The sequence below is a fragment of the Onychostruthus taczanowskii genome, unplaced genomic scaffold (assembly GCF_017590055.1).
Source record: "Onychostruthus taczanowskii isolate IOZ18803 unplaced genomic scaffold, ASM1759005v1 scaffold145, whole genome shotgun sequence".
NCBI classification, from domain to species: domain Eukaryota; kingdom Metazoa; phylum Chordata; class Aves; order Passeriformes; family Passeridae; genus Onychostruthus; species Onychostruthus taczanowskii.
In genome coordinates, this window is record NW_024498630.1 from 546,969 (window position 1) to 563,000 (window position 16,032).

At 44.1% G+C, this 16,032-nt stretch overlaps 2 protein-coding genes across 2 annotated transcripts in view; one reads left to right on the forward strand and one right to left on the reverse strand.

The window, feature by feature from the left end:
• Window positions 1-5,053, forward strand: part of NCBP1 (nuclear cap binding protein subunit 1) — a 27,681-nt gene extending 22,628 nt beyond the window's left edge. The window contains exons 21-23 of the mRNA XM_041398384.1: window positions 1,042-1,185; window positions 1,593-1,706; window positions 2,597-5,053. Of these exons, the coding sequence (XP_041254318.1) occupies window positions 1,042-1,185; window positions 1,593-1,706; window positions 2,597-2,710 (372 nt within the window). The 3' untranslated portion in view covers window positions 2,711-5,053. The remainder of the gene's footprint in view (window positions 1-1,041; window positions 1,186-1,592; window positions 1,707-2,596) is intronic.
• Window positions 5,054-9,532: 4,479 nt separating this feature from the next.
• The window catches only part of XPA (XPA, DNA damage recognition and repair factor), a 6,888-nt gene continuing 388 nt past the window's right edge, over window positions 9,533-16,032 (reverse strand). The window contains exons 2-6 of the mRNA XM_041398367.1: window positions 15,837-15,953; window positions 13,628-13,733; window positions 11,862-12,027; window positions 11,105-11,222; window positions 9,533-9,759 (exon numbers count right to left, since the gene is read on the reverse strand). Coding sequence (XP_041254301.1) covers window positions 9,611-9,759; window positions 11,105-11,222; window positions 11,862-12,027; window positions 13,628-13,733; window positions 15,837-15,953 — 656 coding nt within the window. The 3' untranslated portion in view covers window positions 9,533-9,610. The remainder of the gene's footprint in view (window positions 9,760-11,104; window positions 11,223-11,861; window positions 12,028-13,627; window positions 13,734-15,836; window positions 15,954-16,032) is intronic.

A 16,032-nucleotide genomic window follows, 5' to 3' on the forward strand; every position in this document is an offset into this window, starting at 1 on the left:
CAACTTTTCAAGTGTCATGGAGAGTGGTTTGGCAACTACATCAGCTGGTTGCCTCAGGACTCTAGGATGCATCTCATTGGCTCCTGTAGACTTTTATGTTTTTCAGGTGGCCATGAACCTGATTTTTACTTAGTGTGGGAGAGACTCTCCCGGTCCCCATCCTGTTTGTCCACTAAAGAGATATGGGAAGAGGGGTTACCATTGAAGATGGCAGCAAAGGAAATTCTGAAGAAGCTTGAGTTCCTCAGCCTTCTCCTCATTTGTTGTTACCAGTGTACCAGCATTGTCTATCAGGGGACACACCTTCTTTGACTTCCCTTTTCTGGCTTGCATGCAAGGATTGCCTACAGCTACTTTTCCAATGCAGGGTGGCTGAAGTCCCCCAGCAGCACCAGAGCCCGTGAGCGTGGTGCCTCCCGCACCCGGAGGAAGGAGACTCCCATCTGTGGACTCTGCTTGGTCGGGAGCCGGTCTCAGGCACCGAGCCTTCTGTGCTGCCTCGGCTGGGATAGTTACCCACCAGCTTTACACTTGCTCATGGCTGTTCTTCAGACACTCTTCACACTCAATCCAACTCCTGATGGGCAATCCCTCCGTTGCTTTCTTCCCATGTCCCTTCTGAACAGCTTGTGGCCATTGTTAGTCACACTCCAGTCATGGGATCCATCCCACCGAGTTTCAGGAGGGACAACAAGGTCATAACTGCCCAGTAGCACAGTGACTTCCAGCTCCTCCTGTTTGCTGCCCATGCTGCATGCCCTGGTGTAGGGCACCTCAGCTGGGCTGTCAGCCACAGCACCTTCCTGGAGGAAAATGCCTTAATTCTGGTAAATCTCTATGCTTGCACTAGTTTCTCTGAAATCTTGGTAATTTTTTTTTTCAGGGCTTTCCCATATTAACATTTTTCCTTCCAAATTTTTATCCAGAATTGTGTGCTGCTCTTCAGTTCTGCAGACCTTTTCACACGTGGAACTGAAGGGTATTAATGGTATCCACATCTGCCAAATTACTGGTTAAATCCTGTGTTGTTATCATTTACAGCGAGACAGTGATGATGACGATGATGATGATGACCGAAGCACTGATCGGGAAGATGGACCACTGGAAGAGCAGATAGAGCGCTTGCAGGAAAAAGTAGAGTCAGCCCAGAGTGAGCAGAAGAATCTCTTCCTTGTTATATTCCAGGTAATGATGGTCAAAGTCTCTTCTCAGTTTAGATTTTGGAGTTACTTGATTTATAAGCTTTCAGAATCACTACTATCTTGGCCAGTTTCTTGGAATAAGAATATGGGAAGGGGTTGGTGACTTTACCATGGGTTAGAGTCAATCCAGATCATCCCTCTGCAAAGACTGGTTTGGAGCAGGATCTGATGAGTTTCAAGTGCTTAGGAGGAGTTCTGCTAGCACACAATTTCCTGAATAACCAGAAGGTAACTGGTTTATTTTCATACTAAATTCAGTATTTGCCAAGCAAAACAGTTATTCTCACAGTGCTGTTCAAAGCTTCTGACACTCAGATCCTCTTGCCTTAGGTTAGGATTCTTCTTTAGTTTAAAGAGACTAAGTTTGGATTTTTTTTCTCTTCTCTGCAGCGTTTCATTATGTTGTTAACGGAGCACTTAGTGCGCTGCGAGACTGGTGGAATTGATGTATTTACACCTTGGTACAAGAGCTGTATAGAGAGGTTGCAGCAGATCTTCCTGCAGGTAAGTTTCTTTTCTCAGTTTGGAAGGGTGTTGGCGGGGCCATGCTTAATTGGGAAAGCTGGTTTGATGGAGGGCTGAGGCTCCACAAGAGTAGCAGTAGGTGGCAGCAGCACATTTTCCCCAGAGACTGGTGTGGGGCCGGTCACAACTCTCTGGCTCTGGCCAAATCTCTGCCTCAGACTGGTGGAGTGACTGATCCTGAGTGGACAATTTCCTCACTGTAAGCATACTGCAAAGATATTTCAAGATGTGGTTATGAATTTCACCGACTTCCACTTGACTGTGTTTTTAGTAAGGGTAATGTTGTGAACAAGAATGCTAAAATAGACATGTTTTAAATAAGTGAATTAAAATATTGCAGGATTCCTTTTAGTGAGGTGCGTAAATATCTATTAAATATGATTTTTTAATATTTTCCTCTGTATTAAATCAGTTAATGCAGTTAATAAGCACAGGTGGCTGGATGAAAGTGATTAGTTACAGGACATTATACCTGTGCGAGCACAAGATGTGTTGAAGAATGGAAGCAGTGGTGTAATTCTCCCTTGCGATGAATCCTTCCCTGATAGTAGATGTGTCTCCAGAGGAAAGGAAATACCATGATTCTCCCAATGCAGTGGCATTGTCCTGTACACAACTCAGGATCCATGTGTGAAGAGTTACAGGGAACACAAGGCAAGATTAGAGCGCAGGCTTTGTTCTTGCAGTCAGCACTGCCTCTACATCATGCTTTTCTTATCCATTGCTGCTGTGTTGTGGAAATTAGATGTGCTAAACAATTCAGATAAGAACATTTGTGATTCTTGCATATCTTGACTTCTCTGCTTATTCTGATATAAATGTAAAAACAGTAAACATATGTGGTTTGTTTTTGTTTTTTTATCTGCCAGCACCACCAGATAATCCAGCAGTACATGGTGACGCTAGAGAACCTCCTGTTCACAGCTGAACTGGACCACCACATTCTGGCTGTGTTTCAGCAGTTCTGTGCTCTGCAGGCCTGAGGGATCATCCATGGACAGAGTCTTGTCTACAGGACTTTAGTGAAATTTAATTTTTTTTTAATGGCAAAACTTAACATGGGGATGGAAGAATTTTTTTCACTAAAACTGGCTTTCGTGTGCTCCTATATGAAACAATAGAGTGTTCTAAAAAAACCAAACTGTGTAAGCATTGTAAGCCTTAAAAGTTATGACTAATAGGGGATATTTGTGAAGTAAAGTATTAATTCTTTTTGTCTTTTAATTTAGTTTGATCTTCTCTTCATGATAGTAATTTTATTTCTCCCCTCTTGCCTATCTAAAGATAAAAATCAGGCACACTCCTTCCCCCAAAAATATTCCTAACCTCACAAGAAAAAAATCCAACCCCAAGCAATTGAATTTGTTACCTCTGCTTGTCCCTTAAATCAAATTAATTGCAGAAATGAGGAACAATTAGTAGTGTTTTGTGAGTATGAAAGGGGATGCACCTTCTCAGTGAGCAGTGGGATAAGTTCCCTAGTATATGACATAGGAAAACTGTCTTTGGGCATGTGAAACACGTTTTCAAAGTAGCATAGAGCATAAAAATTTGGTTTATTACCAAGCCAGATAGATTTTCACAGTTTAAAATAACATATAGTACAATTGAAATATGTTTTTAAAATGTATTGTCTAGTGTCTTATTACGATATCTATAAACAGTCAGTAGGGAAACTTCAGGGACCACTTCTGAAAACTGCAATTCTTTTTCATTGTGGTCAAGAAATCATGAACTGCTCTCGGTAGCAGTCTTCACTGATAAATAGAGACAGTAAGCAAGAGTTGGTGTGGAACCAACTTCTGACTTCCATGCTGCAAGCCTTACCTGGGTGTTGGGAGCTCCAGCCCCCGATGCCCCAGACAATGCTGAGCTTGTTTTTTTCTTTCAGCCTGTAACTCACTGGACTGTCACATTTGTGCTGGGCTGGACCTGCAGGCCTGCAGGACGTCAGAAATCTTTCTGTTAGTGACAGTGGATGAACCAAGTGCTCTCACCTCATCTGGCTTGGCAGCAGCTGTTGCATCTGCTATGCTTCCCTCACTTTAAAACGTGACAGCAGCACGTTGCTCCCATGTTATGAGGAAGTGTTTTAATGCCGAATTAAGTGATACATTACAGGAGGCATAGACTGAGAACACAACTGAAAATAGAGCAGGCTTAGTTTTGAGTTAGGCCAGTAACATGAGGTACATAAGAGCCAAACCAGAGTGTTCTGTACCACAGTGAGCAGTGGCGAACAGCAGAGATGCTGCCTTAGGTGCTCAGGTCCATCACCATGCAGGGGGCTTCCAAGCTGTTTTTGGTCTCTTCATTTTGCAGGTGAATGTTTTAAAGAATTTCATACCCAGTGCTGTTTAGTTTTAGCTTAGGAAATTACGTGCTTTGAGTAATTTTGTTCCTGTACAAATTATTTTTTTTAGGTATTATACCTAGAAATGCATTTCATCTGTACATTGACCAGTGACCTCCTGAATAAGCAAGGAGGGTAAAAAATTGAACATTTTGCTTTGACTGTTCATCTGATTTTTGTGTGTGGCCTGTAGCAACCCTGTATATCCTCATAGACTTAGATCTGTTACTTCTACTTTTTCTGCTTGCCCTTTCTGAATTTACTGATTTTCCCTCCCTCCCCCTCCCGCCATTCTTTCAGGGTGTATTGTTATTTGTTGTAAATTTGCTGTATGCAAGGATTTTGTCAGTCATGCACGGACTTAATGCTTCAGATCTTTCTCTGTTAATGCTCTTGAGTAATCAAATAGGGTTTCTTCTTGTTTTTTTTTTTTTTTATTTTTAGGAAACATTTAATACTTTAAAGGTTTTAATTGGAGTTAAATAGTTTTTTCACTGGCTTGGGTCAGTATCAGTTCTGATATTAACTAAGGGTGAGGGTTCTGACTATAAATGTGACTTCTTGCAAACCTGTAACTTTCTTTGAGCCTTGACAAATACTGATGCTGGGGATACAGTTGCAAATGCTTGAGTGTAATCCTGTGTTTTAAAGCCAAATAGCAATGTCTTTCAAAATTTGATTTAACTTCCAATCATGCCAAGCTTTGAGCATGGGCTTTGATTGCATTTCTTGAGTCTGTTGGACACCTTCACCTTCTTTTAGGTTTAATGGTGTACAGCTGACTTGACTGGGAAATTTGCTGGATCTGTAGGAAAGAGTGAAATGCTTATGTAGTGATACCAGCAGCTAACTGGAGAAACTTGGAACTGCTGAAATATGAAGTGGTGGATAGTGTAAAGATGCTGTAGAAATGTGGTGTGGTTGGAAGAAAATGCACACATAAAGACAAAAATAAATGAAGATATGAAGCAGGTGCTGAGAGTGTTTGTCCAATCTCTTTGGGGGATACTGAAGCAAAGTAGTCATGTGGGTTATGCTGGTGTTAAATGCAGAGGGGTATGAAACAGTTTTGTTTCCCAGTGCTGGTACCCTGACTTAACACACAAGCCTTCACCTCCGTGCACTGCAGCTGGTCTAACACGCTCCCCTACCTGCAGCCGTGTGAGGCAGGCATATGTGCTGCTAGGTGCAAGGAGGTGCTGGCGTAGAAATTCTCCCTTGCCACCTCTTGGCCTCTGGGAAGGGGAAGTGCTGCTGCAGGAGGTCAGGAGGGTGTGGGCTGGTGGTGTTTGCTGTGGGGTGGGGCAGATGCTGCAGCACACCCAGACAAAGTCACCACCCCCATCTGCCCCAGAGAGGAGTTTAAGAACCCAAGAACTGGGTTGCGAAACCATGACAAGGAGGACTACCTCCAAAAGCCCTGCTGGGACCTGCCTCCCTCCTCTAGCCAAGTCCCCGTGCCACTTTCTTAGGTCTTGCAAGGCCTTACATGCTTCTCTGCTTGGTGGGCAGGCAGGTTACTGCATAGCTGCAGAGGAGAACATTGAAAAAATGAAGACCTATTATTGGAAGCATCGTGTGCCCTTCCCAGGCATTTTGTCTCCTCTAACAAAACCACAGAGTCAATTAGGTTGGAAAAGACCTGAGGTCATCAAATCCAACCTATGACTGCACATTACCGTGTCAACTAAACCATGGCACGGCTGTGTCCAGTCTTTCCTTTAACACCTCCAGGCATGGTGACTCTACCACATCCCTGAGAAGCCCATTACAATGTCCAGTCACCCCTTCTGTAAAGAAATCTTGCTGATGTCTGACCTAAACCTCCCCTGGTGCAACTTGAGGCCACATATCCTCTTGTCCTATCACTGGTTGCCTGGAAGAAGAGACTGACCCCCACCTGGCTACAGCCCCCTTTCAGAGAGTTGCAGGGAGGGCAAGGTCACCTCTGAGCCTCCTTTTCTCCAGGCTGAACAAACCCTGTTCCCTCAGCTGCTCCTGAGCTCTTCACCAGTTCCATCAGTCATCTCTGGGCTCACTCCAGCACCCTCAATGTTCTTCCTGAATTGGGACCCCAAATAGGACACTAATCTCAAGGTGTGGCAGCAGCATTGCCAGGCTGATCACAGTATTGCTGATACAGGTCAGGATGCCATTGGCCTTGGACACCTGGGCACACTCTCAGACGGATGCTGGCCAGCACACTTAGGCTCTTTTCCACTGGGCCTCTTTCCAGTCACCCTGCCCCAGCCTGCACAGGGTTGTTGTGAGCCAGCCTGACACTTGGCCTTATTGAACCTCACACCTTGGGCCTTGGCCCATTGATCCAGCCTGTCCAGATCCCTCTGCAGAGCCTTCCTGCCCTCCAGCAGGTCAACACTCCCACACAGTTTGCTGTCATCAGTGAATTATGCTGAGAGTACAGTTATCTCATACAGATCATCAGTAAAGATTTTAAACAGGATTGGGCCAAATACTGATTCCTGAGGGACACCACTGGTGACCAGCCCCCAGCTGGATGTGACGCCATTCACCTCCACTCTGTGACTGTGCAGCCAGTTTCTAACCCAGCAAAGAGTGCTCCTGTCCAAGCTGTGGGCTGCCAGCTTTTCCAGGAGTGTGCTGTGGGAGATGGTGTCAAACACTTTACTGAACTCCAGGTACACAACATCCACAGCCCTTCTCTCATCCTCTAGGCAGGTCACCTGGTCATGAAAGATCAGGTTGGTCAGGCAGGACCTACCTTTCCCAAAAGTATGTTGGCTGTGCTCAATCCCCAGGTTTTTCTGCATGTGCTGTGTGGTCACACTCAAGATTATCTATTCCATCCCACTACAGAGGCTGACAGGCCTGTAGCTCCCCAGATCCCCCTTCCATCCCTTCTTATAGATGGGCATCACACTGGCCAACCCAGTCAACCCAGACCTCCCTGTTTATCCAGGAATGATGACAAATGATGCAGAGCAGCTTAGTGAGCTCTCCTGCCAGCTCCCTCAGTGCCCATGGGTGAATCCCATCTGGTTCCAAGGACTTGGGTCTAATGGCTCACTAAGAGGTCACTACTTCCTCCTGGATTACAGGAGGTCAGTGCTGCTCCCTGTCCCTGTGTACCAGCTCAGGGTCTGGTTGCTCTAAGGATAACTGGTCTTTCTGTTAAAGACTGAGGCAAAGAAGGCATTTAGTACCTCAACCTTTTCCTTATCCTTAATGGCAATGTCCCCCACATGCATCCAATAACTAATGGAGATTCTCCTAGACCCTCCTTTTGATGCTAAAGTATTTATAAAAACACTTTACATTTCAGTGGTGGCCAGATTGAGTTCCAGCTGAGCTTTTATCTTTCTAATTTTCTCTCTACATGACCTACCATCATCCTTGTACTCTTCTTGAGTTGTTTGCTCCTTTTTCAAGGGTCATAACCTCTTCCCTGAGTTACAGCAGAAGCATCCTCTTCAGCCAGAACGAACAGGAAGACCAGGCTGTGGTCTTCCTCCGGCACATAGGGACAGTCTGCTTCTCCACCTTTCAAGATTTCCTCTATAAAGCATGGCCAGTCATCCCTTTGTTATTAAGGATTGTATCCCAAGGGACTCTCTGAACCAGTGTTCTGAATAGGCCAAGGCGCACCCTCCAGAAACCCAAGGCAGAGGTTTTGCCGACCCTGTTCCTTACTTACCAAGGGTTGAAAACTATCATTTCACTGTGCCCAAGACAGCCTCCAACCACGTGTCCCACCAGCCCTTCTCTGTTCATAAACGGCAGGTCTACAAGGCCACTGCCCCTGATATGCTCATGTTGTAGTTTAAGAATGGTGTCCCCTGATTTAGCATTTCTACTGAAACACTCCAAACCATGTACAACTTGCTCAACTCCTCCCAGTAGGAAGTGGATGAGAATTAGAGGCACAAAAGGTAAAGATCAAGGATGGAGACAAGAACAATATGCTGGGAACAGCAATGAGGTAAGAAACGAACAGTCTCAACATCGCTGTTAATGTGGTGCACAGGAGAGATGATCAATTCACAAGCAAATGCCCACCCCGATGTTACCCCGACTGGAAAGGACGCCCCTCTGCCCACCCACCCCTGTGTATGATGTGAGGTGGTACAGGACAATGTCCAGGTCTGGGTTATGCCTCTCCTGGCTATGGCCAAAAATAACTGTCCTGGCCAGAACCAAGAGACAGCTCACTTGCCAGCTGTCCTTTGTGTTCCACACACTCCAGGAACCTCCTAGACTGCCGCCTCTTCCCTGCTGGTGTTTTCAGCAGACATCCCATCCCACAAATTTAAGTCTCTCACAAGAACAAGGGCTAGTGATTGTGAAACACCAGCCAGCTTCTTACAGACCATTTCACTTGCCCCTTTATCCTGTGTGGGTGGTCTCTAACAGACTCCCCCTGGGATGTCTGCTTCACTGGCCTTTCCCCTATCCTTACCCACTGGCACCCAACCTTATCATAACTGCCCTTGAGCTCTGCACAGTCAAAACTCTCCCTAATGCACAGAGCAACCTCACTGCCTCTGCTTGCCCACCTGTCCCTTCTGAAGAGCTTATGGCCATCATTGCAGCACTCCAGCCATGGGAGTCATCCCACATTTCTGTACTGGCAAATATGTAATAGTTTTCTTATTGAAAATTTCTGTTCTGCACAGCCACAATGGCCAAGGCTCACAAAGGAAGTCTCCAGAGACTTCCCTGCAATCTGCCATATTTACAATGGTAAATAAATGTAGAGCCACACATAATCCTTTACTTCAGAACATGTTCCTTTACTTCAGTAATTGCCACATGCATTCCCCAACAGCTGCAAGAATGAAAATTTATAATTTAAACTTTTAAGTAAATTCATTCTACTGAAAGAAAACATCATGCAAGTGCATTTAAAAGAGCTCTATCATGGACTACTACTTCCCTCTTGCCCCAAGGACAGATCTTGACCCTTGCCTTGGTCTGTGCTTCAAAAGTTGGGAAGAAAAAAAAATTAAAAAAAAGATGTAGAGAATACACCTAAGGATCTATCCTGCAAAATACAGTAGATATATGTCAGAACCTCCCAAGGAAGCAGGCAGCTTTCCTTTTAAAAGACAATTCTCCTTTACGGAGTTGTGTATCCGAACCAAAGGAAAACCTTCATCATATGGCCTCTCACCACCAGAAGTGCTGCTCTATCAGCCCTTTGCCTGCCCATGACCAGGAACTGAAAACTACACAATGGTTAGAAAATGAGCCTTCCTCCTCATGGATGCAGAAAAGCCATGGGAAGTTCACCTTGATTTCATCAGTGCATCAAGTACAATGATACAAACTTATCTTTTGACCAAGAAGATACCAATTGTTGAACTGTTGCTATATTCTACCCTCAGATCTAGCTTAAAGGCCAAAGCCTATTATTCTGTACAAAACTTCTTGCAACTGAAAAATATAATGCTTCATAGAATTTGGCAACAGCTTGTTCATGATTAGCATTTATTTGACTTTAATACAAAATACTGTTAAAAACAAAGTAAAATTAAAAAATTGGTTAACACTACATCTTCTCATAAGTTAATTCATGGCCACATACAGTGCATGTCTTTTTATAAGTATCCTCATCAATGTTTTCTTCTGGTCCATATTCATGTTCGTGGACACTGGCTTGTTTCTTCCACAAACTACTCCTCACAGCACGGCGGAGTTCTGGTAAGAAAAACAAGAAAATGTTAAGATTTTAATAAATCTTAAACAGTGTTCAATGAAACTCAAGCTAACCAGATTCCTGAGGTCTACAGATGACAATATGCTTGCCGCCCATCTCTCACAAGGTCTGGGATAGAATCTGCTCTTGCAAGAACAAGCTCTGACTTGCCTTGCAATCCTCACCTTGTTTGCATATTTTAAAGGCCAAGAACTACACTGTCATGGGATCACATAGGCAAAGATTTTCCATCTGTTGTGTTCCTTGCTGTCTTTTCACACAAAGCCATTCAAAGATATCCAAAAGGGGTCGGTGGAACGTAAAGGAAAAGTTTTTATAGAACACCTCATTTATTTTACATGACCAAGAAAGAGTCATTTTCATTCAGGTCACAGTAAGCCTCCCAAATGACTTGGCATTCTCTGAGCTTTATGCCCAATAGTATGAGTTGCCTCTGCAGCATCCGCAGTGAAATCTGCGGGTTCTCTAGAGCGCACAAGCTGGCAGCAGGGCTCAAGATATTATCCGGATGTTGCAAGTGGGTGGCAAGAATACTGAACAGCAAAATGTGGTCACATTTTGAGCCAAGCCATTCAGGCTGCAAACTTTGTCACGTTAAGGCCTGTACTTGCACTGAACTCTGGCATCTTGGCTACAGTCTGCTGCCAGACCTTCTGTGCGCAAAACATCAATGGCCCAGACAGGGGTTATTTGTGCAATCCCAAGTTCTGCCTCCTTCAGACAACCCTAGTACAGCCAGCTTGAGCTTTCTGCCCTTGTAAACACCACCCCAAAGCAAAGCAGGGATGCTATAGGAGGTACAGAAGGTTCCACCCATTAAATACTCCTCTAAAAATTTATCAGAGAAAAAAATCTGTAGAACAATTTGTGGTAAAGACAGCAGCTAGGAATACTGTGAACAACAGGAAAACCCATTTTCATTACAGTCGTTCCACCTGAAGGCTATCACAGAATTGTAACACACTGCTACAAAAATCCTCTTCCAATAGTCTAAAGTATCAGAAGCAATCCATGGCACATTCTCCGTCATATCCAAAAATTTGAAAAACACTATAATGAACCATTGTAATTCATTTCTGTCACATCATGTCCACAGGGTAACAGGGGAATTCAAGTTGCAAGGGACCTCAAGACCTGCAGTGCAATACTGCCCAAAACAGTCATCTATGAGATCACACTAGACTGCTCCAGGCTCACCCCCAGTCCTAAAAACCTCAATTTTACCACACTGAGTATTTTCTCAGTAATTTATTCAGATGCAGACACAGGTTTAAACAGAACTGTACTTCCCTTCAGGTACTGAAGGATGTAATTTTAATGCTTTACCTTTAACTTTCTTGTCAAACTTCTTCTGTTTCATCTTCTCTCTGCTATCACGGCGGAGCTCCTTTGCTTCTTGCAATGCTTCTTCGCTACCCCAGACTTCAAGTGAACGCTTGATTACCTACAGGATGGACATAAATGCCTTTTTTTTCCCCCTGAAACGATAAAAGTAAACTATTCTAACTTACAAATTTAATTTTTCCCTACACACACATAAACCAACCAATCTTCCTCTGCCTCCCACCTGTCCCTGCTCTTGACTCACAAAAGACTGCACCTCTTCCACAGGAAGAATCAGGACTGGTCTTTAGTATCAGCTGGATGTAACTTAAGAAAACTTAAACACAGCTCTAATTTTGCCCATATTTTACTAAAGCAGTATGATGCCTACGAAGTACCAAATAAGAAATGACAAGAGCCCTGGGAAATCCACTTGCCTTTCCTGCTGCCTCTGCAGGCAAAGCTGTGAACACAGCTACAAAAGGCCACACACAGCTGCAGCTGCCCCATGCACTTCAGAGTAGAACTGAAGGGCCATGTGCTTTGTGACTTGTAATTGTGCAACCCACTAAAGTTCTGCTCAATGAACATCGTTAAAATGCTCTCAAAACCAGACATTTTCACAACCTGGACTGCATCCATTTAACTATACCAAGCTATACATAACACACTTAACTTTGACAAAACCATTCAGGTACCAAGTGACAACCAAAGCTGTATGAAGGTTAAAAAAGGTCTGAAACACAGTATGTTTCTATACCTGTAGTTTTAAATAAAGTTTCATTTCACCCCATCGAGAATTATGAGGGTTTTTCTTCACAATGAATCTGAGCACTGGTTCCCTCTTGTCTAAGTCACAGTCTTTAAGCAGATACTCTTCTTTTGCTTCTGTCCTTGTTATGAGTTTATGTTTATCTTCAACATCTCTGCAACATGTAAAATAATGATGAGAAAGCTACACCCTAAAACCACAGGTTATTAACATCTAAGTCCCCATCCCTTCTAACATTCCTGAAATACAGGTAGCACTAATACCCTCAGTTTTTTATGCATTCAAATAACTTCGGATTCCAACAGCCTAGCTAAACTCCAGACTAGATTTACTGAAATTAAGTGTTTAAAAATTCCCCCCATTTCAGCACACAGACTGAGAAGTCTGCTCTTCTAGAAAGGCTTTTCTACTATTTCCTTACAAGAGGAAATAACTGAAAATGAATATGAATAACTTCAGGTATTCACCTAACTCAGATGCAATCCAAGAGGACAGAAGCATGAGCCTCACATGGTCAAGACAGAAAGAATGTGTAACGTGAGACAGGTCAGATCACCTGAGAATATACACACTCCATATATGCTTCTAGATCTCAGAAACTGATTAGCAACACAGAGCACTTCTTTCTATAATGCAAGACAGTAGGCAGGGAAACCATAAAATAAAGGCTCTTTAAAGACTGTAGCCGTTACCAGACAGATAATGAAAAACTCTGTAACCACAGGAGCATTTATGAGTTAATGGAAAAAATTACATTTACGCAATCCTGACTGAAGTACAACTTGAATCGCTTGAGCCAAACAATCTGCCAAACACTAAGTGCTAACAACGGCCATCAAGGAAGTACTGCTGTAAATGTAGGTTCACTAGAATTCAAAGTTCACAGTTACAGCTAATGCACCAAGGACACTCCAGCCATCAGCTACAAGAGCTTAGACCCAAGACTCCAGAGGCTCCTAGTCCTGTCTGTAACATCCTTTTTCTACCCACTGTAACTTCTGATACGGAACTTTGCCTCCAATATGACTGCGAATTGCCTACACCACGTGCACATCGCTAACCACTCCCTGCAGTAAATGGGTAGGCCCCCAGAACAAACTCCTGCTTTTTTTTTTCATTCACCCAATTCATTCTTGCACACATGGGCAGCCGGCTGCTGCAGTTGGTTTCATTGCCCTGGTTATCTTGACGGCTTTTGGAGCGTTTTCTGTGTTAAAAGATAAGAGCTTGCTCTCTTCCCAAGGTCAAACTCCTGCTTACCTCGCAGGCCAACCAGTAACCTCCCATGGGGGCTCTGCCCTTTGGCTGCTGTGCTTCCAGCACGCCCATGCCGACCAAAGTACCAACTTGCTTGAGTTAAAACACTGGGACCGCAAACACTCTCCTAATCCCTGCTCCACTTCAGAGTGGGTATTTGTGTTGCATCAGGTTTTCAAATGGCTCTAGTCTGCAGCCAGACATAAATTTTCACACTGACAAACACACCAACTGCTCTCATGACATCCCATTTCCATAATGTTGTATGAAAACCCACTGATGTCCCTTATCCTAAGGCAGGCTTATGAGACAATCTGTGATTCAATTCCATAATGGAACTTGCACAGGGTATCAGTCAAATTTAATTTACATTTTTTTCAAGCTACTGAAATATGTCTCTCTTGCTGACAGTCTCTTTAAATGACTGTAACTCACTGACTTATAGCCAGCAATCTTTATGTAAAATAGTGTTTCTCTCTCCTGATTATTTGTAATACCTGCAATTATCACACGTTGCCCAATCAAAGTGCTGCATAAGGTAGGAGTCCATGAATTCTTTGCCACAGTCTCCACAGATGATATAGTCAAATTCTAGTACGGGTGCTAATGGAAAGAAATATTTTTAAAGGGACTACAATGATAAAAACAAGCATCTAGAATTGGTATTACAGGCAATTTTACTAGAATTCACATAAGCATATTACAAACTAGTTTCACTCTATTAAGTTTTTCAGAACAATACAGTACAAATTCAAACCCATTACCACACAATTCCATGTCTGCTGGAATGTCTTCTCGTTGTAATACCAGCGTTAAGTACTTAATTTCAACATTTAAATGAATATTTAACTTAGCCATTGTTAAAAAAATTCTCCACACTTCTCCCACAGAGTGCTTTAAATCCTCTCCTGCCACTTCCTCTGTTCTGACCCTCCCAAAATATGCCCTGATTTAGAGGACATGCAGGCACAAACGAGAGGAAGCAGAGAAGGGATTCACTTTGAAGAGGGTGGCTGGAGCAGGAAACTACAGGAGCTGCGCTGGCATCACAGTTCTCTCAGCTCTGCTCCAGTTTTTTCACTAGCTCAGCCACACCTGCCTCTCCCCAAGAGCTCAGTGGAAGCCTGGGGCAGCTGGCAAGGTTCTTGTCCGTTTCAGCTGGCAGACACGGAGGTGGATGGCCAGAGAGCTGCTAGGAGTGGAATGGGGATGGAGCTCCACTACAATCCTCTCCCCAAGCCCTCTCAGCACTGCTCCAAGCCCAGACTCATCTCAGCGCCAGCCACTGCTTCTGGCCGCATCCTCAACGGGCGGATCACCTCCAGCGTCATCACCATCTGCTTTTATGTTCCACAGGACACCAAGAAACACCGATTCGGGGAATAACAGCTATAAGGAACATCCTTCAACACTAACATTGGAATTCTATCAGAAAATTAACATTTCTATACAGTTTTGAAATCTGAAAGCGAGGCAGTGCTGTGAAATTTTAGGAACACCTGAAGCTGAAGATTAATGGTTAACAAGCAGCACCATATATTTTAATTGCGTTTGCATTTATAGCAGACCCGATCCAGCAAAGACGACATTTTATGTAAATTCAGTTCTACTAGCGACAGCCGGATGCTCAGTACTTCAGTCATTTCATACTCTTACATCACATTCCATCATTTAAGGCAGTGCTCCCGAACACGAAGACATTTTATTAAGACAATGACGTTATGAATTACACAGCAAAAAATACGCCCAGTGTAAAGGCATCCCAGATCTACTTTAATTTATTGTTAAACATTAGCCCGTCAAAAGAAGCAGGGCTGCTAATTGTTTACACTGTTAATGAAATCTGGTGCTGATTTCTAACAAAGAGATACACTGCACCAACAGCCCCGCAGCTGATTCAAGCAGAACAAAGCAAGACAAAGACAATCCCAGAGAAGAAAGTCGATCTATTTTAGGACCTTTACTTCTCCATTTGCTTTTTTTGGGGGGGAGAATATCGCAAGGCAATGTGCTGAAATCCTCCACCAAACGATCAGTAACTTGGCGCCAGCACGTTTTATAACGATAAAAGCTGGCACTGCAGTAGCGCTCCGGTCTTGGCACAAACCACATAAATCCCAAAATTCCCACAACCGACGAAGCCGCGAAAATTTACCCTCACGTCGGTCTTAAAATTCAAATTCCCCGAAAGAAATAATGGAAATAACGTTTATGGGGGAGAAAAAAAAAATTAAAATGTGCTATACCCAAGGGCACTGGCTGTGTCCCACTTTCGCGGCTTAAAATTCTTCATTTTTAATTACCGCGCATTTGCTATAGCCGATTTAATGCTGAAAAGAATCGGACGCGCCACTAATCGAGCACATCCAGAAAAACGTGTGAAGGAGGAAAAGGGATGGCAGCAATAATAATAATAATTAAAAAAAAAAGAAAGCCGCAAAAAAAAAAAAAAAAAAAAAAAAAAAAAAAAAAAAAAAAAAAAAAGAAAGAAAGAAAGAAAGGAAGGATAAGAAAGGAGTGTAAAAAAGCCCGGGAAAAAAAAAAGGCGCCCATCCATCCCGCCCCGCTGGCGCGGCCGGAGCCGGCTCACTGTCGCCCCCGCGCCTTCCTGCCCTCCCCCGCCAACCCCGCGCACGCGGCGCCGCCTCCTCCCGCCGCCTCCCCGCCAAACCCCCGCCGCTCCCTACAGGTTTTTTTCTTAATTACCGGGTGGATGTACGATCTTCTCGGCGGCGCCGCGCTCTTCCTTCTCCTCCTCCTCCAGGAAGAATCCCCCTCCCGTGTCCACGACCTTGGGGAGGGCCCGCGCCCGAGCGCCGCCGCCTGCAGGAGCACAAACGAGGCGGGCGCTGCGTTAAAGCGCCGCCGCCGGCAGGGGGCGCGCGCGGCCGCCCCCACCGCG